Consider the following 22,970-nt stretch of genomic DNA (forward strand, 5'->3'; position numbering starts at 1 on the left):
TAGCAAGTCACCTGTAATGTGACGCTGACCTAGATCAAAGCCCTTCTCAGGTTCCGTCCTTCTGGGAACACCATACTTATGCTACGGGTCTTGGGGTCTCAGCATGAAAAATCACAGTGCATATATGAAGTAAAAGTCAGTGCAATCGCACCCTGAAGTGACCTTGACATGACCCTGGGGGAGTTAGGCCCTGGAGTCTACATGTTTGTGACATAATCATGCACAATACATATTAGGATCTATACATCTAAAGAGAGAAAAAGCCCTTCCATTGAGAGTCTTTTCCTTACTTCTGATCTCACTATTTTAAATGTTTGGAAATTTTTCACATCTTTCCAGATAGAAGTAGGTATCAAAAGAAGGAAAAAAAAACTTTTTTTTTTTCATTAGTAATGCACTTTGAGCTCCTTCTTGAACAAGAACATATCAATCTTACTTAGTCATCGTTCTTAGCATAGGAAAAATATTGGCAGTTCACACAGGGGAACTTTCTTTTCATTCTACTACTTATAACAGACTTCAGAGTACGGGCATGACCTACTTTTGCTGCACACTTACTATAAAAAAAAGTACATACAAAGATAACACCACATTCTTTTTTGTTTGTTTAAATGCAAATGGCCTACAAATTAATGGGTGATAGCAGAAAGTTCCTTTCCTTTCTAGCTTAGCTCAGAAACCACAATGTCATCCAATTTTGGATCCATTCCTATTTCTCAGACTCCCCAGGAGATTTAGTAAAAGCAAGACATAGCTCTTTCCTGGAACCCCATGGGCATTACTACATTTTTTAGATGTAGATAAGGCTGCTACACTCTGCATTTGGAAAGTCAAGATTTCATTTATAAGGTGCTGAAGCTGGAAGGCTTTCATGTTAGACCCTCAGTTCACAATCTCCAGCAAAAGAGGAAATGGAGGGTATGTCAGCAGCAAGCAACCGAGCACAGAACAGAGACATCTCAGTTCAGTGCATATGTTCACACAGCTGAGTGCTATGTAGAGATACCATGTGGGTCTGGAGAGCAAAATATTTATGTTAGCATAGCATTGCTTTCAGCAGCAGCACTTCAACAGCACTGCTCAGGCCCAGTACCAAGCTATCATCTTTTAAGTTTTCAGGTGTCTTGCAAAGGTTGAAACGAGTCTTCATCGCTTGAGTGATGACTCTTTTCCTGAGCGGATTGGGGGGGGACACCAAAAATAAAACCAAAGAACATGCTTGAGGAGCTCTGATTTTGCTCCTGAGTACATGCAGGGTGGTGAGGAATGCAGCACAACAAGCATTCAACCTTGCCACAGCTCTGGGAAATATATTCCCACTGGTTCACGCAGATGGAGAGATGACAGTTCAGCTTTGCAACCACCAGAGAACTGGTTCCTGATTCCTCCTGTTCTTTTCCCCTCTTCTCCAAGGGCAATGGACACACCTGCAGTATTTAACCAGGAATAGATGCATGGATAGCCTCTTCTTAGGGATCACCTTCTTAGACTGATGCTGAAGTCTCTGAGCAGGACAGCGGTGGTGACTGGGACCAGAAGCAGCTGTTCTGTGGCTTGAACCCTTTTTCCAGCTTCTCCCAATCCTGTCTCAGCCTGGTGACAGGCTTGCAGCTGCTCACGGAGAAGAGGTTTGGAAAGCGGGGATGTGCCTGACCTGACTGCTGGAAGGAGAGCAGGTGTTTTCACGCTACAGCTACAGTACAGACACCAGAGTGAAATATTCAGGATCAAAATTCAAGCAAAACAAGCACATCTATCAGTAGCAGAGCCACTAAAATCAGGTTTTCTCACATTTATGTTATGCCTTTTACATCTTCCCATGACAGCAGCCACCTATGATGATCCTAACTCCTCTCTTCGCATCTGTCTTCCTAATACACTACTCCCAGTACCTCTCCTTTTACCTCATATTTCCAGTTCCCCTTCCCCAGTATGGTCAACTCCCATTTCCCATTTACTCTAACCTCCCAGTTTCCACTGCTTCCCTGCTTCCAGATCCCTCCCTGGTTAGCTGGGCAATAGGCAATGGGGCAGATTTGGAGATGGCAGGTCAGCCAGGGAGTATTCGTTTGCTATTACGTAGCAGAAGAACAAGCAGATAAATATGCTGCATCTGCGCTACAGTCCTTCCCCCAGTAGGGCAACAAATTGCATGTTGCTGTTGATTCTCATTAAACATTTTAAGAATTTAAATCTCTTTGAGATCTTTATCCTTCTGTCAAATTCATTTGGAACCGGACATCACTGGGGAATGACGGACAGATGGTATAATCACATAAGCCTCCTTTCACTGGGAAGCCACATTAAAAAAAAAAAAAACAGGCAAAAGTAGCAAAAATAATTCTGCTCCTTTTTGGAGACTGGATGGAGGCAGAAAGACTTGACAATTTGACAAAGATTATGCAGTGATCAGGGTCAGAAGCAATGTTTAGTCTCCCTTCAAAATGTTAAGAGTCCTGTGGATGGTGCTTACACGTGCTATGACGTACAGGTACCACTGAGTCACTGGCTACCAACAACTGCAAAGGCTGTGGGTCCGCTGCGCCAGACCCCATCCTAGCTCAGGAGGAAAGCCGCTTCTTTCCTCACTTTCCATTCTCTCCTCAAGCTCATCAGTTTGGGGAACTTTGCTGTGGTTCAGATAAGCAAGCCTGCAGAGGCAGCCGGGAGCATTTCAGAGAGGTATGTACCAGATAAGTAGCCCACAACCCTGTGTGGGATTCTGGGTTTTAGGACCACCCAAACCCGATGCCAGAGTAACAGTTTACTGCGCATGCAGCATACGCCCTCAACACTACTGTCCAAATTACAGCTTCTAAAAGGTACTTTCAGCGTTGCTGTGTGGAACAAAGGACCCCAGGTCACTGACACCCACCCCATTTTGATTGCTAGAAACACTATTACTATATTATGTAAGAAATCTCCTGGAAATTTGTTATGTGAAATCAATTAAGCCACAGCATCTAAATAATAAATCTCTAATGCCGTAGATGATACAATCAGTGCTGGAGGCTGTTGCCTAACATTAAGTAGCTGTGCACCACTACTGGAAGCACTACGGAGAGCAGTAGTGGGTGTCAGAGCGGGTGCTGGGAAGGGGACGCGCCCCGCTGTCCCTTACAGGGCGCGGGGAAGGGCTGCAGCTCGGCTCCTGCTCACCCCACGAACCGCGCGATGAGGAGAGATGCTGCGGCCCCGCTGACCCTTGGGGTGTGAGACGCGGGGGGGCCGCGGGCCCGCTGCCCCGCGGGGCCGGTGCTGCGGGCTCAGCGGCGGCCAGCGCCCCTCGGAGACGCCGCATCGGGCGCGGCCGTGCCGGGGGAGGGCAGGGCCGCTCCGTTCCGTGCCGGGCCGGGGGAGGGCCGGGCCGCGCCGGGCGGCCCCGGGCGCGGCAGAGCGAAAGGGAAAGCCGGCGCCCGGGCGACTTCCCCTGCCCGAGCGGAGCGGGGCGGGGCGGGCGGCCGCCGACACCGCTTCCCGGTCGCCCGCGCTCCCCGGCCGCCTGCCCGCACGGCAGCCCCGGCCGCCGCCGCGCCAGGCACCATGAGCGGCTCCGGCCCGGAGGCGCCCCAGCCCAGCGACGCCGCGGAGCTCCGGCTGCAGGAGGCCGAGCAGGACTGGGCGGCGGCCAAGGCTTTCTACGACAACCTGGCTTCGAAGAGACCCCGGCCGGTGAGTGCGGGCGGGCGGGCGGGCCGAGGGTGGGGTCCCGGAGGCTGGGGGCTGAGGGCTGGGGGCTGCCGGCCGGCGCTACCATCCGCTCGCTCCGCAGCCCAAGCCCCAGCACGCCATCACGGTGGCCGTCTCCTCCCGAGCCCTCTTCGACCTGGTGGAGGAGCGGCGGATCTTCGAAGAGCAAGGGGTGGAGAAGTACGTGGAGTACCAGCAGGACAACGAGAACGTCACCCTCAAACCCGGACCGGCTTTCTACTTCGTTAAGGTACCCGGACCGGGGCGAGCCGAAGGCGGGCCGGCCTGGCGGGGGGGGGCGGCGGGGCGCGGAGGATGCTGCAAGGCCAAATTTCGGGAAGAGGAGGAGCCCGAAGCCTCCTTGGGCGGAGATAATCCTGCCCCGGGGAAACGTTTCGGCGACCTGTTCCCCCAGCGGTGAGCTGGCCTCGGCCGGGGAGCCCGGCATCGCCCCCGCATCTCGCTGCGACGCCCCGGCCTTGCGGCCACCCTTCCCCTCCCCTCCCCTCCCCTCCCCTCCCCTCCCCTCCCCTCCCCTCCCCTCCCCTCCCCTCCCCTCCCCTCCCGCCCGCACTAAGGCTGGGCGCCTGCGGGGGGTCACGTACTGCTCGCATCACCGGGACCGGCGTTTTACCCCCAGCGCCACGGTTTGTATCCCCCGGCTCTCTGCTTCACATCCGAGGTGTGGGTCAGGAGCAGCCTGCATTTGCTGCTGGAGACGGGGCGCACGAAGCGCCTTTCCTTTTAAGACCGTTTTCAGTTAAGATGGGCCCCCAAATTGTTTTAAGTTTGTTGCAACCTCCTCCTCTCCCCAAAAAAGACCCAAAAACCAAAACCAAAGCATCTTAGTTCCTCATTCCATTTTTATGTCTCACTTGTAATAGGACTACTGTGATTAAAGATAGCATTGATTCAATATTATTCCAATTACTTTATTCAGAAATGAACCTTTTTTTTTTTTTTTTCTTTTTTTTGGTCAGCTTTAATTTTTCCTTTCTTTCATTGTCACCCTGGAAATTGTTCTTGAGGACCAGCGAAAGAAATAGACCCCCTAGTTGGGAATCAGGGTTTAAGCAGAAGTGAAATGGAATATTTTGCTTTCATTGCACAAGATAAGAGAAATGGCCAAGGTAAACAGCCTCCAGCATGGAAAGCAAGTGAAATTACAAAAAAAAAGAAAAAAACCTAAAAATATGTATGGTTTTGAGGAACACAGGTTTTAGTGAGACTGACTTGAAAAAATGCTGTCTACAGAGTTCATTTTATGTCCATGGAGAATTGTTTGATAAGCTCTACCACAGCAGTTTTAGAAAATTTATTAAATCACAATTAACAGTCATACTTGCTGACAGTAGAGTTGTGGCAGAACACTTCTTTCAGGTTTTAAAAGTAAATTTTCATTGCTTCAGTTTTAGTCTCAGGAATTTCAAACATTTTCAGCATTGCTGATCACTTTTTGGAAATACATAGTGGAAAAATTACTTCGGTCAATACCCGTGCTGTTCTAAATATAACAGATAGCTGTTAATAGCATTAATAGCACAAGCATAGTAAAGGCAGTTTTAACATAAAGGCATTGTCATAAAATAATTCACTTTGTACACCAGTGAGGCTCGGCTGACTAGTGAATTTACTGCATCTTTTCCTATCTGTAGCAGCTAGAGGTAGCAGCCCTACTAGCACAGTCAGTTTTCAAGAGATTTGTTAGAGTTTAGTGTCAAATTCACTTTGAATATAAGCAAGATTTGACTCTTTAACTCCTCACACTTTGAAAATCAGAGCTGTTAGCTATGCCCAGCTAAATGCACCTTGACCTCTGTTCCCTTCCAGTATGCTATTTGCATTTGAATTCTTTATAGTTTTTAAGAGATTCATAAATTGCTTAGTCCCAGGAATCATTAGGCTAGAGAACTGCGGGTTTGTTGGGTGATGCTTTCTACTTGGAGACAAAGAAGGCAAAAAGAAATAATATATTTTTGTTTGGATTCCTTTATTGAAATCTTTAAGACACTAACTTAAAAGTATTATATCTCATGCTTGTAGCACTTAAGAATCTTAATCACAGGCCAGGATCTCCTTGGGCTGCAAAATGTACACGCATTGGACAAAAAAATGGCATCCTCTCCTCCACTCCCCCTTATTCTCTAATACTTTAAGAAATTGCTAGTGCACTAGAGTATTAGCAAAGAGTACAAAAAGAAAAAAGGTACAAAGGGGTTATGACCACATACTAAGGTTTTTTTCCTAGGCCTTATACCAGGGTCTCACTTAGAGTTTTCCTAAGCATAACCCCACATGACATAGCCATGCTTTTTAAAGTGGGATTCCCAGAATTTAATTATGAAATCCATGTTTTAATTCTTAACAACTGGCCTGACTTTTTAAAGCATCTCAATGCAAATCAACCCATCTTGCATTCATTTGATGATTCATCGTTGACTTTATTGCTGTAATGCCAAGGAATTCCATTCAAGGGCCAAGATCCCAAAGCAGAGGTCTGTGTATAAAACTAGAGCAAAAAGCAAGTCTTACTCCAAAGGGATAAGATTCTAAATAAGATGAGAGAACAGGTGGATACAGAGAGAGACGAGCAGATGAAAGGTCAAGGAAATAAGAATGCCAAACTGTGGATATAACATGTTGGCCCATTATCTTTAAAGAGATCTCAAATGAATCAAAATCTCTCTCATTCACTACCGCAATTAGAAATCGCCAAGGTAATCATGTTTGACAGGGTATGATTTTGTACTCATTAGTTAAGGACAGTCTTGGACACCTGACCACCTGAACTGTGTCAGTAAATCTTTGCATAACTATGTGGCCCAAATTCACATTTGCATACAAAACAAGTAGTTGCACATACAAATTCCTTTACACCTTCTCCTTGATTTCACAAGAACAATTTTCAAGTGGACAAGAAAGTCCAAGTCCAAGTTTCAAGTGGACAAGGGAAAAAAAAAAAAAAGATTAATAGGGATTGTGATAATGTTCAGCAATGCATTGATTTATTCCGGACGATCATGGTGCCCCAAGAAAAAGGATTTCCATGATAAAGTTAAATTCTGTAACTCAGCAAAAGAAACTTCCTTGCTTCCCTTCAAATGAACCCAGTCAAATGGTTGCTGGGAGCAGCAGAGCACAAAGGAGTAAAACAAGTTCAGCAAGTTAAACTATCAGGTATTTCACATTCTCCTTCAAGACAGTCCTATTACTAAGCCCATAGCGATTAAGAACTGAGGCACATTCCACTTGTCTATTGACTTCCACATTTTTAACCTGCAGGCGCTGGAGCATGTCAATGCCCGGCTTCTTGAGCTGTACCCTGATGACGAAGAACGATTTGATATTGTTCTGATGACTAATAACCATGCCCAAGTGGGAGTGAGACTCATAAACAGCATCAATCACTATGGTAAGCAAAATTAATACTGCCTTGTAGAACTCCCTGCTGTTACATAATAAAATGAATTTATTTTATTTTTCCTGTTCTGACCTTGGTAAAAGCAGCTTCTTTGATACTGACACCCATTCCTCAGAGGATGATACTTATTTTTGGGTGTCAGCATAAGTGAGATAGTGTTAAACGGAATTTGGTCCAAAGCTCTAGATTTAACTTGTCAAGTGTGAATCTTAATTTCTGAGAGGTCCTTAAACTTTTCGTTGTTTGGTATTTAGACCCCCTATACATATACCTTCACAGCAGTTATTCTGCTGTCTTAGAGGGATTTTTTTTTTAAATTTTCAAGGAGGAAGGGCTGATCAAACATTGTAGTCAGTTTAAGTTGTCTAGCTTGTTGAAATTACAGTGAACATTTTTCTTTTTTAAGTTTGCTGCCAGCTGTAGGCTAATGTACCTTTTTACAGGTTCCTTTTACAGGTTTGCAGTGCCAAGGCAGAGTCACATCTTGTTGTGCTGTTCTTACTTTAGGCTTAACAATTGAACGTTTCTGTATGACGGGAGGAAAAAGCCCTATTGGTTACCTGACTGCGTACCTTACGAACTTGTACCTCTCAGCAGATTCTGAAAAAGTGCAAGAAGCTATAGAAGCAGGTTTGAACTGACTTTCTTTTCTTACCTCTCCATTGAGCTTGTTAAAAAATGAATATATTGTGTCTTTCACAGAAAGTAGTGCTGCTTCATCAAATGCAAAGTCACAACTTTGTATGGTGCAAACTTACCACTTATTTTTACTTAATCAAATAAAATGAGGTTATTTCTCTGTATTGTTCCTCTCTGACCCTTCAGCCTGCTGATAATGACAACTTAATCACCCTCTACCTTTGTCACACCTCTCTGTCTTCTCCCATGCTACAAGAAATGAACTCCCATACACACCTACGCATCTCTATTCAACTTCTGTTTGAGTAGAGTCATCTCTTTGGTACGACTTACAAAAAACAACTTCTGTGTTTTGTTAAAAAATAGCAAATAGTTTGACTCAACAGTCTCCTTGGAATTTCCTGCTTTCTCTCATTTGCAGCACATCTGACGGACCGGTTTTGTATATTCTTATATGGAAGTGGAAGGAAGCATGTCTAAGGTTATGTCAATGGGACAGCTTCCATGCATTTGTGTTAAAGAACAGCCATTACTAATTAGCTTTAGTGATCGTTTCTGCTCACCGTATATAAAGGTCACCACAAATAAGTTGTTGGAACCAAACTGCTGACAGTTTAATGAATGACTTTGCAGGACGTGCTAACTGAGGTTCTCTGGTCCGTTTTCAGGCATCGCATCAGCTACGATGTTCACTGCCAACAAAGACGTTGCTTACTCGGATACACAGTTGAGGGTGGCATTCGATGGGGATGCGGTTCTCTTTTCTGATGAATCAGAACAGATTGTCAAAGAGAAAGGATTAGATACATTTTTTGAACATGAACAGCTGAATGAAAATAAGCCTCTTGCACAGGTTTGTACTTCTTTGTATCAGTGAGTTTTCAAAACATCTGCTAATTTTCACTGCTGCTGTACTTCTCCAGTTTCCCCAGTGTGTATGTATTCTTCTTTGTGGAAGCTGACTGCCCTATTTATTTCCTGTTTCAAGGATAATTTTTTAAATGTATGTTTGAAATAAAAGAGCCCACCGCTGCAGTCCTTTCACCAGCTCTCCCACTTCATTGAGAGAACTGCATATATGACAGTGACAGTTGTATTTTAATTGTATCATTAGAAAAAGGAAAGGCTACTACTGATTTCCTTGATTTTTTTTTTTTTTAAGGTTGTGTAGGTAATATTAATTTCAAACACTGGGATATTCTGATTATTGAAACATGTAATATCTGTGCTTATTCCCAAGCAGAGCTATGCCATTTGTCTAAAAAATACAAATATTTTAACATTAGCTTAAACTGAAAGACCAATTCTGCTATTGTTAAAAATGGTATAAATTCAGAGTAAAAGCTTGATTTATGAAAGTACTGGACAGTGCAATATATTGCAATTTGACCCAAACTATCATTTACTTCTTTTAGTCGGAGTTTAATTCTAATATTGTCATTAATCTGGAAAGAGTTCGGTGATGTCTGTGTAATTAGGTCTCTTAGTGGTTTTTGCAGAGAAAAAAAATTGCAGCTCATGGTTCATAGTAAAAAGAGTTAAGTGTTTTTAAAGAACATTTTATTATATAACTTCATATTGAAAGAGATCTTGTAAGCCTTGGTGAGAATCAGTTTCCTACTGATCATACCCTGTAGGATTACAGTTTTAACATTTTTCCAATTTGTGAATTCCTAGTGAGGGTGCAGACCCATTTGGACACATTACATAGAGAATTTGCTGAGCAGCACAGCATTAGGGAAGGAATCCTGTATGTGACTGGCAATCTGGGAAGAAAGCAAAAGAATGATTTTGGGAGCTGTGGACAAATACTAAATATGCTTCTGGTATTTCATACTCAGGGTCCTTTGAAAGGTTTTCTGGAAGACCTAGGGAAACTCCAGAAGAAGTTCTATGCAAAAAACGAACGATTAAATTGTCCCATAAGGACCTTCCTGGTCACAGCCAGAAGTGCGGCGAGCTCTGGAGCCAGAGTGCTGAAGACTCTTCGTAGCTGGGGTCTGGAGGTTGATGAGGCACTTTTCCTAGCAGGAGCTCCTAAAGGACCAATCCTGGTGAAAATCCGCCCTCACATTTTCTTTGATGACCAGATGTTTCACATCGAAGGAGCACAGAAATTAGGCACCATAGCTGCACATGTTCCCTATGGCATTGCTCAGAAATACCACAAATCTGCATGACTGGATGGCACCATTAACGATAAGGTTCTTAACTCAGCCAGCCTCTAATATACCAATAGTTATGTCTACATTTGTATATTGTGAGCACTATGTTTAAAGATTTAACTTCTGACTAGAACAGTTTATTTCCTTTAAAGGAAATATTTTTAATATAGGTAAGTTTTTAATAGAGTTATTTTAATAGCATTCTTAAGCAGCTTAGGTTTTTTACCTGTCTGGATCTAACACTGTGGTTTTGATATTAGGAAAAGATTTGTACTGTTTTTATAGCTTAAGGCATATTTTGAGAGACAGAGAGAACAGTTATATTTTCTCTAAAAAACTGTTGATGGGTTATTTATAACAAAAATCATGCTGCAATGCTAGTCCTTGATGGTTATTTCTGAAGTTACCAAAAGCACAGTTTACATATAAGTGTTTACCTGTTGGTGGTTTGCTTCTTAAATATGTGTTCAGTAGGTTTGTTATCACAAGGTTTCAGCTTCCAGTGAAATGTTAGCTTATTTGATCTTGTGTTTACAGGAACCCTTTATTTTTCTATGTTATTTTCCTATTCTAATAAAGCTGGCTTTACAGAACATTGTCATTTTTCTATGTAGAGGTTTTAGTATAGTTTCCTGTACAGAGTTTATGCGATTGGCGTCTCTGTGTCTCTTCCCTCCCCCGGATATTTAGAACCAGAAGTGACCACTTTCAGCCAAATTTGAGAGAGAGCTAGAAGTCTCAAAGAGGCTTAAGTCCCAACAGATTTCATAGAGCTGGGCAGAAGTCAGAAATGCTGCGAGAATCTTGACTGGGACAAAGACTGAAGCTTTAGAGCATACCTTTGTAACAGCAGAGAATCTACCCTAAATAATGCTGTTGATGGAACTCCTTGTTTCTTGACTAGATTCACTTAGGATTTACAGCTGTTCTGTGATTTGCGTGAACTCAGTTTGGCAACCTCACATGAGTTTCCAGGGGAGAGGTGCTTGTTGCAACGTGAATTCATGTAAATTTACACTGTAGGTCTATTCTAGCTCTTTTATGCTAAGTTCCTGTATCTCAGTGTCATCCATGTATCTGAGTGCCTTCCAAATGACACAACTAACATCTGTCAGGTGGTGTTTGTTCTCTTTCTCTCCCTAGTGGAACAAGTGTCCTGTTTTATTTTTATTGTTGCTGTGTATTTATACCAGAAGAGACAAAACCAAAGGAATGTGCTTTGCAGTGGGAGTAGAAGTTGGTGAAGGCTTGCGATGATCTGTGGTTCCTGGGGGAATTCACTCCAGAATCTCACGTTAGCCTCTGAGAAAGTTTGGTCTCTTCTGTCCGGATGAACTGTCCTGTTACTGCAGAAAGCTTCATTGCATTAATTGTGGTTTCCCTCCCAGGAACCCAGGCAATCTTTTAAATGTTCTGCATCCAAGCCACAAAGTTCTTTGAAAACAAAGGCGAAAGCCTTGATCCTGCATAAGACTTGAATACAGACCATTAGAGAGGTTTTTCTGTGTTCACACCAGCATGTGTTGTTGATGGGATGCACTCTAGAGTTCTGGTGTACTTGGAATTTCGTAAGTGCTAAAGGCTCTGTGCCCAAAATGTATCACATTTCCCAGTCCAGCCAGGAGGTGAGGAAGACATGAATAACTGAGGCCTGGTCATTGTCTGCCAGGATGGGATAGAGTTACCTCGCCAAATGGAGATTATGAAAAATGTTATTAGCAGATGTTTTTATGTGAGAGCTCAGAATCAGCAAAGAATCCAAAAATATTGCTTAGCTGTGGAATATAAATTGCATGTGTACCTTCACCACAAAAGCATGGCTGCAAATTTCAGGAACACCGGTCCTGCCTTGTTGAAGCAGTACATGATCAGCCATTCTTCATCCATGTCCTGTTAGAGCTATAGAAGTTGGGTGCAGAAAAACATGAAGGATATATGCTGTGCAAAGATTGCTGGCACTTGACTCTCATTGAACATAGCAATTCAGGCTTGGTACTGAAAAGGCTAATGGAATCCTTGACCCCTGTGGGACTCCAAAGGTGAGTGTCTCATGCCTGACAGGGTAAGCGTGTAAATCAGCGAATAAATCGGAAACCAAATCATCTGGTCTATTACGTTTACCTTTATTTCAATCAACCATCCACCTACAGCAAAAATGAAACCTACTGGCCAGGGTATAGTTAGGCGCTTCCAGTTCTTACGTCTTTTTTGATCTGTACACACATAGTACTAGAAGACTGCCTCTTGCAGTGTCAGTCCTGACAGTGCTAAGGCATGCGTGAAGAGAAATAGAGTTCACATATTAAATTTATATAGCAGAATTTACATTCTTAGTCATAGAATTCAAATTTACATTAAAGTCCAGGAGCTGATGTTAAGGTCCACAATCACTTCTCCTAAGTTAGTTGAGCAAAATGCCCTTAGATGTTTGTTCAGATTATACACCGCCTTTTAATTGTCAGGCAACTGTCCCAGCCTTGACAGCTGCTCCTCTGCATATCCAGCTGGCAGCATGTTGGGCGAGTGGAGCCTCATTTGTTCATGCAAGTGCCTTCCAGACTAATCTGGATGTTTGGGGAGACTCGGCTTGCCAAGTAGTCTCTGCCCATTACAATTATTGTCTTCTGCTCCAAGGCACAGCTTGGCTAGTGGACCAAACTAGTAATTTTCAAGAAAATTCTCTGAAATGGGATGAGAGCTGAGGGAAAGGGTTTTCTAGTTTTCTAGACACAGACCAGAATTTGTCTCTTAATAGCATTCCAGTCCACAAAACAAAAGAAAACAAAAAACAAACAAAACCCCTTGCTTCTCATGCTTATGAGAATACCATGAATTTATGCCCTAGCACCTCATAACCCTAAGCCAGTCACAGTTACAACAACATATAACATTTTTCAATAGGGGAAACACAGAAGAGTCCTATGGTTCTGGACTGTCTTGTCTATTGGCCTGTTTATAACACTGGAAGACAGACTCATGAAAAAGAAACTGTCATCCCAGCCAAAACCTGGAAGAGGATTAATGATAACACAGATCGAATTCCGTGCAGAAACAGGACTTCATCAGGCAAAGCCAGTCCTTGTTCCCTTAGCGTCCAGGTTCGTGCACCACATCACAGTGAAGAGTCCAGGTAAGACAAATGGGAATGTCTCTTACTGCTACCAGTCCCCATGGACAAAAATGTTGGAAATAAGATCCTGAAGGTGACTTGACTATTTTTTTTTTTTTTTTTTTACAGGAGAACATAACCTTGGAGTGTGTCGGATACCTCCCACCAGCTACCAAGACATAATAAACCCATGTTCCCCAGTTCCTTCACGCCTCCAAGACATCCCTTCAGTTTCCAGGCTAGCATGTCAGGCATAGTGAAACAACCATCTAGAGGAAACAAAGTATTTCAGATGAAGATGTGGAGATGGTCATCATGGCATGTGTTCCAACATGTGTCCTCCTGTGTTCCTGGACTGTGATCTGTTCTAAGGACGCGGGAATCGGAGGGCTCCTACATCCCGAGGAGAATCCTCAGGTACCCCCCTTAGGCTCCTCTGCCAGACCCTGTAACCTCCACTGGCATGCAGTACTGCTAAACAGAACACACCCATCTCCTCGAGTGCAAAAGATGGGTAGAGGAAGCAGTGAAGCAGGTCAATGTCTTAGGAGAAAAAAAAACTTTCAGTAACTCTGCTCAGTAATATCTGAGACCAACAACATCTGAATGCATGTCATCCCTGCCTAAATGAGCAGCTTCTGATCGCTACCACCTGTGAGCTCCTGTGCACAGCACTCCTTGCGCTGAAGGCTGGATTGACCACCGAGGAACCCAGGCAGGATCCTTGAGGCAGTGCCCTCTCCAACACCATGTCTTCTGAAGTAGTAGGTGTATCAGAGATGACTGCCAGAGTCCCCACTGCCAGATGCTAATAGCAGATTCTTTACCTCCCACCAGGAGGATTTCTTACAGGATGAATCTGTTCCTCTAACAGGCCATTTCCTGGTTCTCTTATTTTGGCATCTTGTTGGCAACCACTGTCCCTTTCTCATAGTCCTTGGCTGCAAGGTCATTAGGGTGGGCATGGTTCCAGCACCTCCCAAAGATATGACTTACTATGAGCAGAGCATACGGAAGTACACCTCAAACTGGTTATGGCTCTTACATCAGGTTAAGGATGCCAAAAGCCATCTCTGTCACAAGCAGATGCAATGGTGTGGCCTGGTTAAGGTACCCTTTGGTGTAGCCATGAGTCTCACAACAGAGTGAAGAGCCAAGAATGAAGAGAGAAAGAGTTTTCTGTGGTAAAGACAAAGACAGAAGAGGTCTCTCAGTGAATCCAATGTGTTTAGATGTGGTACCTATACAGCCCTTAAACTGCCTGAGAAGTGTGACAGACAGTCAGAGGAGAGATGGTAAGGATACTTCCAGAAAAATCTGATACGTTTCTTCAGCTGTAAGTCAGCCTCAGAACAGACTGCAGCAATGTGAACAGACTGTGGGTAGCACCAACATGTGACAGTTAAGGGGAGGTTACTATTGCAAATGGTTATCACGTCCAGACCAGCCACAAAAAAACATGACGAAAGGTTCATGGGTTTCCTCGTGGGTTTCTTAATCATTTCCCCAAACACGCTAGCTCTTGACTCAAGACAGACATGCTCATTATCAGCCAAGCTTGTTTCTGATCTCCTCCACAGACTGTTGTGTCCCTGGACTCTACTCACCTGCATGCTGGCCCCTAGTCCTGATCCTGAACTTCTCTCAATCCATGTTCTTCTATCCCCATTGTCCCTATCTTCTTCCTAAATCTGCACTGAACTCTATTACTGCCTTTTTTCTTTTTTTTCTCAAACAATTTTTTTTAACTTAAATTGCTCTTGATCAAAATTCAGTTACCTTTTAACTGTCTCTCTGCACATTTCCACTAGCAACTCTCCCAGGGCTAGGATGAAAAGGATTTTGAGTGAGTGAACCTCAGTGGCCACTCCTGACTCCCTGAATGGGTTCATTTTGCCTTAGATGGGTTTGTCAAGGTCTGTGATTAGTAAAGGTGGGATCTGGACACATGACATGAAGATAATGGCTGAAAACAGGTTTTGGCTTAAGGATTGAAAACTAAGTTGGCAGGTCTAAGGGACCCAAGGGTCTGGGTGCCAACAACTGCAGAGGTCCAGCCTGGGTGCCAGCTACCGGACAAACCAGCTATTGGAACGACCCACGTTATGTGCATATGTGAACCAGTAGCACACGTCAAAGTGGACAACAGGAAGAGAGCAGTATCTGGGAAAACCCAGCGTCAGAGCTGGTGCCTGGGTCTCTGGGTATAGATGTTGGATGGACTTCGGGTGCATGCTAATACTTAAGAGACCAGTGAGTGTGAGTGTGCTTGTGAGGTGAGTGAGTGGACGTACGCATATGTTCTGCAAGCAGCCTCCCTTCTACCAGACTGGGATGGGACAGACCCCGTCGGTCCTGAAGTCCACTAAATTTGGTTACCTCAAACAGGCTACCTCTGAGCTAATACTACTCAGTGGAAGTTGGTCCTAGAAGCAAGTGTTCAGCAGGTCTGACTGGCAGCTTACTGGTACGTTTAGACTCCAGAGTAGCTATCAGAGCAGCCACCACCATAATGACTTTTGTAACGCTCCCCCAGCCCCCCACCCCATCACTTCTGCTTGCAACATGCAGGCTGGTTATCAAGACATGCTTGGCCATGTACTAACAACTACGCTACGCTCAAACACACAATCCAACTTGATCCAGAGCCACAGAACCTGCTGAAATACTTAAGAATGAAATCTGTTCTGGAAGGCACCATGAGGGCAGGTCTCAGCATGCCATTCTGACATAGTCTTTCGCTCCACTTACACTAATACTCTAAACTTTCCCAGAACATTTCATCGGCACAAAGGCCAGCTGGCGTGGAAAAGTCCACGTGCATGCTAACTCTCCAGAACATGATGGCTGCTTCCAAACTGCCTAGCGGGAGTTCATGAGCTGTGGGAGAGCTCTAACCAGCCCCCAGCCTTGGGCCAAAACTCTGCCACAGGCTGCTGTCGCAGTGTAACAGCAGAAATGTTGCATTCCTGTGCTGGGAGCCTTCCCTGGCACCGCCACATCTACTGCTCCAGCCTCTGCGTCTCAAGCCGAAGACCCAAGGCAGAGAGAATTGAACATGGCTTTTGCAGAAGCATTTGATCTGCTATGAGACTCCAGGACTGGCAATGAAATATTATAGGTGCCCTTAATGTCTATTCTCCCTCTGATGGAGTCACCTCTGTGAGACTGATAAATGTTAATACAACATTTTGGTAAAATCCCTGCTAGCAAACTAAACGTTACCGGGAAATGCTCTTGGACCCTAGAACTCAACCATCTCTATGTTATTAAGTTGTTATCATTGTCTTCTAATTCTAAAATTGTTAGAGCAGTCCCTGGTTCGGTTTTGGCCCAGGCCAGCTAGCTCTCTCCCAGACGATACCCACCCACACTTCCAGAGTCAGCATGGGACGAACGCCAAGAACCGGCTTGGACGTGTGGCGGTTTCATAGGCTATTCTGTGCCAGTTCGCTTCAGCACCAAGCAGCAGCCCCAGGTACCTCTAATTTTCTAGCGCGGACATTGCTACTAGCGCAAGGGCCTTTGGGCAGGTGGAGGGACATGGTACTGCCGCGACATCCCACCACCTTTTATTTTTGAGGCAGGGAAGGAAGCGGCATCCTTGCAGAAGCAACTCCGATCGCGACCCGCAGCTTGCTTTGGGTCGCCCTCGGGACCACGCTGGGGCCGGGCAGGCCGCCGAGCTGCGGCTGGACGGTTCCATCAGACCGCACGCTCATTCAGCGCGCTTCGGGACCGGCCTCCCGGGCGCCGCTGGAACCACGCCTCCTCCGCGCGGCGGAGGACTACAATCCCCACAATGCCCCGCGGCGCGCCTGGCCAATCCTAACGCACCCCCGGCGCCGGCCGGCCGGCGGGCGGCGAGGCGGGGGCGGTCACTTCGGGCGGAGCGCCGCTCGGCCCAGCGGGATGGCTGCGGCGGCGGCGGCGACGGCGCTGGCGCTGGGCGGGGGGCTCCTCCTGGCCGCCTGGCGCTGGCTGTGGGGCGCGGCCCGGCCCGGGGCCGGGGCCGGGGCCTCCATGCGGGGCAAGACGGTGATCATCACGGGGGCCAACAGCGGGCTGGGCCGGGCGGCGGCGGCCGAGCTGCTGCGAATGCGGGCCCGCGTCATCATGGGCTGCCGCGACCGGGCGCGGGCCGAGCGGGCGGCCCGCGAGATCCGGGCCGAGCTGGGCGAGCGGGCGGAGGCCGAGGGCGGCGGCGAGCTGGTGGTCCGCGAGCTGGACCTGGCCTCGCTCCGCTCCGTCCGCGCCTTCTGCCACCGCGTCCTCCAGGTACGGCCGGGACGGCTGCGGGGCGCGGGGCTCGGGGCTCGGCCCGCCGGGGCCCTTCGGGCCTGCCGGCTCCCGCAGGGGATACCGAGAGGCGCGGGGCAGCGCTAGCCTGCCGTGGAGGCCGCAGGCTCCCTGCGAGGGGACACGGGATGGGTGAGCTGGATGCTGACACCGCGGTGGTGGCGGCGGCGGCCTCGGGGCTCCCTGTGCGTAGGGCTGGTTCCTCCTGCCGGCAGTCCGGTTGGGGGGTACGGCGTGCTGCTGAGTTGGCCGCAGGGTTTGGGAGGAGGGTGTGAGTAAATTGGCCGTGAATTAGCGGAAGCATATTCCGTGGCCGTGAACCTGGAAGCATAAAGTTCGTACTAGTTTGGGCTGTTCTGGTCCAAACTGTTCTAGTCCTTTTCTATTCTGAAAAGGAAGCACTTGTTTCTGTACGAGATAAATGATTTGTCTTCCTTTCTCTCTTAAATTAACTCTGCCTTAACCTGCCTTTGTTGCTTCAAATTGGTGTTACAGCTCAGCTTTGCCTCCAAAGAAATAAAAGTTCACATAAGTGCACTGCTCACAGCTCCAACCAGCCTTCTGCCACCTCCCCAGACTGTCGTCCCCCCCCCCCCCGCATTTTAAATCTCTTGGCCGGTGCTAGCTGAGTTTAGTAGATAGACATTTTTGAAGTTTCTGAAAACCTGAGTTTAAGAAAGGGGACATCCAGTTGATTGACCTGACAGAAATGCCACTGGATGAGTTTGGCAGTGTTATTAGACACCAGACTGCTGAGGGAGGCACCGTTGGAGGCGTTACTGCATTCCCACGAAAAGCGTCGTTTGCGACTCTCATCTCGCCACGTCTGGCTACTCAAGCCATGAAACACAAAGTCGTAGGAAGCCAGGCTTAATAAGTTCTGCTGCTGCTCAGAGAAGTGCTTGTCAAGTACTTGAAAGATGCTCAGATGCAGTTGTGAGACAGGAAAAAACAGAGAGGGACTTCATTGCATTAGTTTCCAAATAGCTTTTCTAAAACTTAAATGTCTGGAAAAAGTCAAGTTTTAAGTCCTCTAGTGGGGCTCTTTGTAGTCATATACGTTCATACATGAGTCCAGTGATAAGGTCTAATCTTGCTTCAGTGTTCTGGGAAAATATGCATATACTAAAGGATATGAAACATGCATAATAAACACAAAAAAAGAAACATACTGTCTAACTTCTAAGAATTACATCTTTTATAGTACAAAATATCCAAAAATGTGAATTTGTTAGCATCTCTTTATTGGTAAAGCCCATATAAGTGACTTTAACTGAGAAATGGGTGAAGAAAAGGAGAGGGCGTGTATCTGCAGAGTGCTGCTGATACCTGCATTTCACCTTTCATTTTCAAAATAATTCCAAAAGCAGCTGATGACAAGGGATGTGAGTTCAAGAAATACTTTCAAAGAGCTGTTCCACCCAAGTTCATGTTATTTATCTAGTCTAACCTGTGACTCCTTTTTGGAGCTGTTTATTTGAGGTTTTGTTGGGTTGGTTGGTTTGGGGGTTTTTGTGTTTCTTTGTTTGAGATGAAGAAGACTTAAATATTGGCAGGATGGGGAAACAATGCACTCCCATCGCCTAAGTTAATTTTTGGGAGCTTTCCTCTGCACAACTGCAAGTGATTACATCTTTCACCCCGTAGCCTTTGAGATGTTGGAGGGTTCCATGGGAATATGGAGAAAATGGAAGTGAGCTCAGATGCTACGAGGACTAGCATTGCCCATCAAAGCAGTGTTTTGTGCACTCTGTTGCACTTGGTCATAGTAGCTGCCTGCTTGGCATTGATCACATTACTCTAGATTATTAAATGTAGGAGTCTCAGAAAATAGCACACATGGAGGTCTTGCTTCTTGAAGTGTTAAGTCTTGCAAAATAAATCCTCCAGTCAGATGCTACAGAAAGTTTCTAAAGCAATGTTTTTCTCGAAAGGAGAAAGAAGTATCACTTCAGTGAGCAGATCTACAGTCAGTACTTCTTCAGTCCCGTCCTGGTTTAGTGATAGTAACCATTATGTCCCTTTGGGTGAAGAGGAGAAGTGAGTTTGATGCTCTTTGGATCATGCCTCAGGGACCCAATTATATGAAACACTGAGCAACCTCAAGTCCCACGGAAATCAGTCTGAGGTTGAAGTACTTGATGTTTTGTGTGATCGGATGCCAGCATCATTAACTGAATGCCACGTGCAGATCTGGGTTTGGTCTCTTTGTATCATTGCTGCTAATGGCAGTCAAATAAAAGGCAAATGGTACAAAATCCATTTTGAGGTTCTCTATTTTTATCATCAAAATGACCCAAAACGGTCTTAGCTTGCCTTCCAGTCCCTGCATTGGGTTTAAAGAATTAGCAGCAAAGAAAACTCGTGCTGCTCTTTCTATAAAGTGGATACGTTTGCTTCTGATTCATGCAAGCATAAATTTCCTGTGATACTTTCAGTCTTTTGTCAGAGGTGGGCAAAAGTGTTGAACTCAGAGCTTATTTAGGCAGCTTACTTTAATCTGTATTTTTTGAAAAAGTTACTGTTTTGGGTAAATTGGAGAGCTCTTAATTTTTGAGTGGATGCTGCAGCATGAAGTGCATGATGTATTATACCTATATTTAAATTATCCACACCACCCTCTCTGTTAATTACTTACGTTTCCTGATTCTGTAGAGTGTAACATACCTCCTTGAGTCTTTGTTTTCTACCGACCTGAACCAGAATACAGATCCATCAAACAGCATGTTCTGAGCACGTCGTAAATATTTCAAGCCTCAGCCCCATAGACACACCTTAGTTCTTGAGTAGACCTATTAGACTCGAACTGTTGTATGAAACCTGCTCAGTTTAGGATCATGAATGTTACTTTTCTATGATGAGTTCTGCTCCATAGTTCTCACCAAGCAGCACAATGACGTGTAGTGATTTTAAAATAAGATAGTTTATAACCGTGAGAACATTGTTTTGCAAAGTTTTTCATGACATCACCCCAGTGAGATGGTGGGTCTATAGTGTAACGGTTTCTCTTCAACCCTGAGGTTAGTTCTTTGAGCTAACACTTTTCATTCTGTATTTGCACATCTTTTGCACAGTAGACCCCTTGCCTATGGCTGAGGTTTGCCATAAATTAATGCGTGTGCTTTTGCAGTGGAATAAACAGGTTACTTTTTAGAGGAAAACAAAACACATCACAAAGGTAAATTATCACTGAACTGCTATAGAAGAAGCTGCTCCTGGAGAAGCAGATGATCACGTTCTCTGCCTTCATTAAAAGTAGGTACAGACCTACTCTCGTGTACCTGCATCCTGCTGGGGTCAAGTACACAGTTTACTCGTCCAACTTGCGGGTTTTTTTCAGCAATGCTTTAAGAGAATGTCAGGAAGTTACAATTCAGAAAACTAGGAATGAAATTATTTTTTTCTAACAATGGCCAATGAGAAATATTAAGCATAATAGTATGTTTTGTATGACAATTCTAAAACTGAATGATTTTTTTCTTTCCTATTTAAAGGAAGAGCCAAGGCTGGATGTTCTGATAAATAATGCAGGGATATTCCAGTGTCCGTACATGAAGACAGAGGATGGTTTTGAGATGCAATTTGGTGTAAACCACTTGGGTCACTTCTTGCTCACCAACCTTCTTCTGGGCCTCCTCAAAAATTCTGCTCCGAGCAGGATTGTGGTAGTATCCTCAAAGCTTTACAAATATGGAGAGATCAACTTTGAAGACTTGAACAGTGAAATAAGTTACAATAAAAGCTTTTGTTACAGTCGGAGTAAACTGGCTAACATATTATTTGCAAGGGAGCTAGCCCGTCGGTTAGAGGGGACAGGAGTCACCGTCAATTCACTTCATCCTGGGATTGTCAGAACAAATCTACGCAGATACGTGAATATTCCTTTGCTGGCAAAACCCCTGTTCAACTTGGTGTCATGGGCTTTCTTCAAAACACCTCTGGAAGGAGCCCAGACTTCTATTTATTTGGCCTCTTCTCCTGATGTCGAAGGCGTGTCAGGAAAATATTTTGGGGACTGCAAAGAGGAGGAACTCCTGCCCAAAGCCATGGATGACTTGGTTGCGAGAAAGTTGTGGGATATCAGTGAAGTGATGGTTGGTTTATTGAAATAAGTGCCAGGGGGTATCTGCTAAAGGAATGCAGATAACTATGCAATACGTATTTGCAACAGTGTAATTCTCACTGTAAATGCTGTGGGAATACAGATTACTTTGCTCAATAAGTATTTAATAAGAGGAGTGATTTATGCTGGAACTCTGTTTTGAAATAAAGGACAATATTTAATAGACACAGGCGTTCAGAAAAAGTCTGAAATAGAGTTTGAGGGTGTGAATATAATTTCTGGTTAAATCTGCTTGGAAACTCATGTTTTACAAATAAAAATTAAACAAAACTGTGTTTTGCAATATATGTGCATATTTGTCATGTTCCACTACTTGTAGTTGGGCTGGACAACGCAGGGTACTGATGGTGAAACACTTCTCCTGTAAAAAGGTTTTGAAAATAGATCCTAATAATAATAATAGGATTGTTGTCTTTTTTGAGCCATCACGATGAAAAATGGAATAAACGGTTTTACTGATAACTTACACTGTAGTTGTTTAGGCCTCTCAGTGCCATTCAAAGACTTGTTGTCAGCCGCATGGTTCAGTGAACAAAACTGTTCAGCCGTATACAGTTTAGCTGTGAAGCACAAAGTCAACTTTTTTTAGTGATGTCGCTGCTATTCAATGAGTGTATACACTTGGTTGTGCAAGCTGTATTTTTATCTTCCTGTGTGCTGAACTTGCTATTTCATGATATGCAGACACCTTGGGTTTCAATAAAAACATAGTTGACAGATGTATTATGGTCTTGATAGGGCTTCGCATGTCACGATTTGTGTGCATACAAAGTTCACAAGACCTCACCCAGATTAGACCGAAGAGAATATGCTTTTCAGTGTGTGTGTGGCTTGACTGATGGCACTTTAACTCAGTAATGAGATTAGATAAGTCTGTCTAATACAGCTTACTGAATATTCTTTAATAAAAATCTTTCAAAAAAAAGACTTAGCATTCATTCTTTCACTGTGAAAGATGCATCAGAAACCAGCAGTCTTGACACAGCAGCCTTGTTTGAAAGCAGAAGATTCTCCTGGCTGGTGTAGGGAGCCTGTCATGTAGGGTTGGTAGAAATAAAATGGGCTCCAAATAAATACATGGGTATTCCGTGAAGCTGTACTGATTTATTCTTTTTTAATTCATATAACTAATGGGTTCATATTGACATTTATGACTTCTTGTTTTGCTCTACTGTAATAAAATGTTCTAGCAGTTAAGTCAAGATGTATAGAATAAATATGGAAGAATGATTTAGAGTGATCTATCTTAATAAGTTCTACTCAAGGGGAGGAGTATCAATAATGAATGGTGTATTCAGTAGATCCTTATTACCTACTCATAAATACATATTAGTTCTGCACTTCAGGTAGCAACCAACCAAATTTTTGAGATTCTTTCTCTTGTCGTTTACTCAGACTCTCAGCATATTTCAACTTTTGCACGGTGGAGTGGACCTGATCTAGCCTTACCCTTCACCAGCAAGATTGTGCTCTGGGTGAGTGACTTGGGTGGGGGCAGAAGGTGGCATTCCAGAAAGTTAGAAG

At 44.7% G+C, this 22,970-nt stretch overlaps 2 protein-coding genes across 2 annotated transcripts; both read left to right on the forward strand.

Annotated features, from left to right (window-relative positions):
- The first annotated feature begins 3,523 nt into the window (after positions 1-3,523).
- Positions 3,524-10,508, forward strand: NT5C1B (5'-nucleotidase, cytosolic IB). The gene is made up of 6 exons (XM_076332729.1): positions 3,524-3,672; positions 3,773-3,940; positions 6,973-7,102; positions 7,619-7,741; positions 8,419-8,603; positions 9,592-10,508. The coding sequence occupies exons 1-6, from the start codon at positions 3,544-3,546 to the stop codon at positions 9,928-9,930; spliced, it is 1,074 nt and encodes a 357-aa protein (XP_076188844.1). The 5' UTR covers positions 3,524-3,543; the 3' UTR covers positions 9,931-10,508.
- Positions 10,509-16,921: 6,413 nt separating this feature from the next.
- RDH14 (retinol dehydrogenase 14) lies at positions 16,922-22,676 on the forward strand. Its single transcript, XM_076332728.1, has 2 exons — positions 16,922-17,302; positions 20,818-22,676. The coding sequence occupies exons 1-2, from the start codon at positions 16,937-16,939 to the stop codon at positions 21,433-21,435; spliced, it is 984 nt and encodes a 327-aa protein (XP_076188843.1). The 5' UTR covers positions 16,922-16,936; the 3' UTR covers positions 21,436-22,676.
- Positions 22,677-22,970: the final 294 nt, after the last annotated feature.

Source organism: Aptenodytes patagonicus, chromosome 3 (assembly GCF_965638725.1).
Source record: "Aptenodytes patagonicus chromosome 3, bAptPat1.pri.cur, whole genome shotgun sequence".
NCBI classification, from domain to species: Eukaryota; Metazoa; Chordata; class Aves; order Sphenisciformes; family Spheniscidae; genus Aptenodytes; species Aptenodytes patagonicus.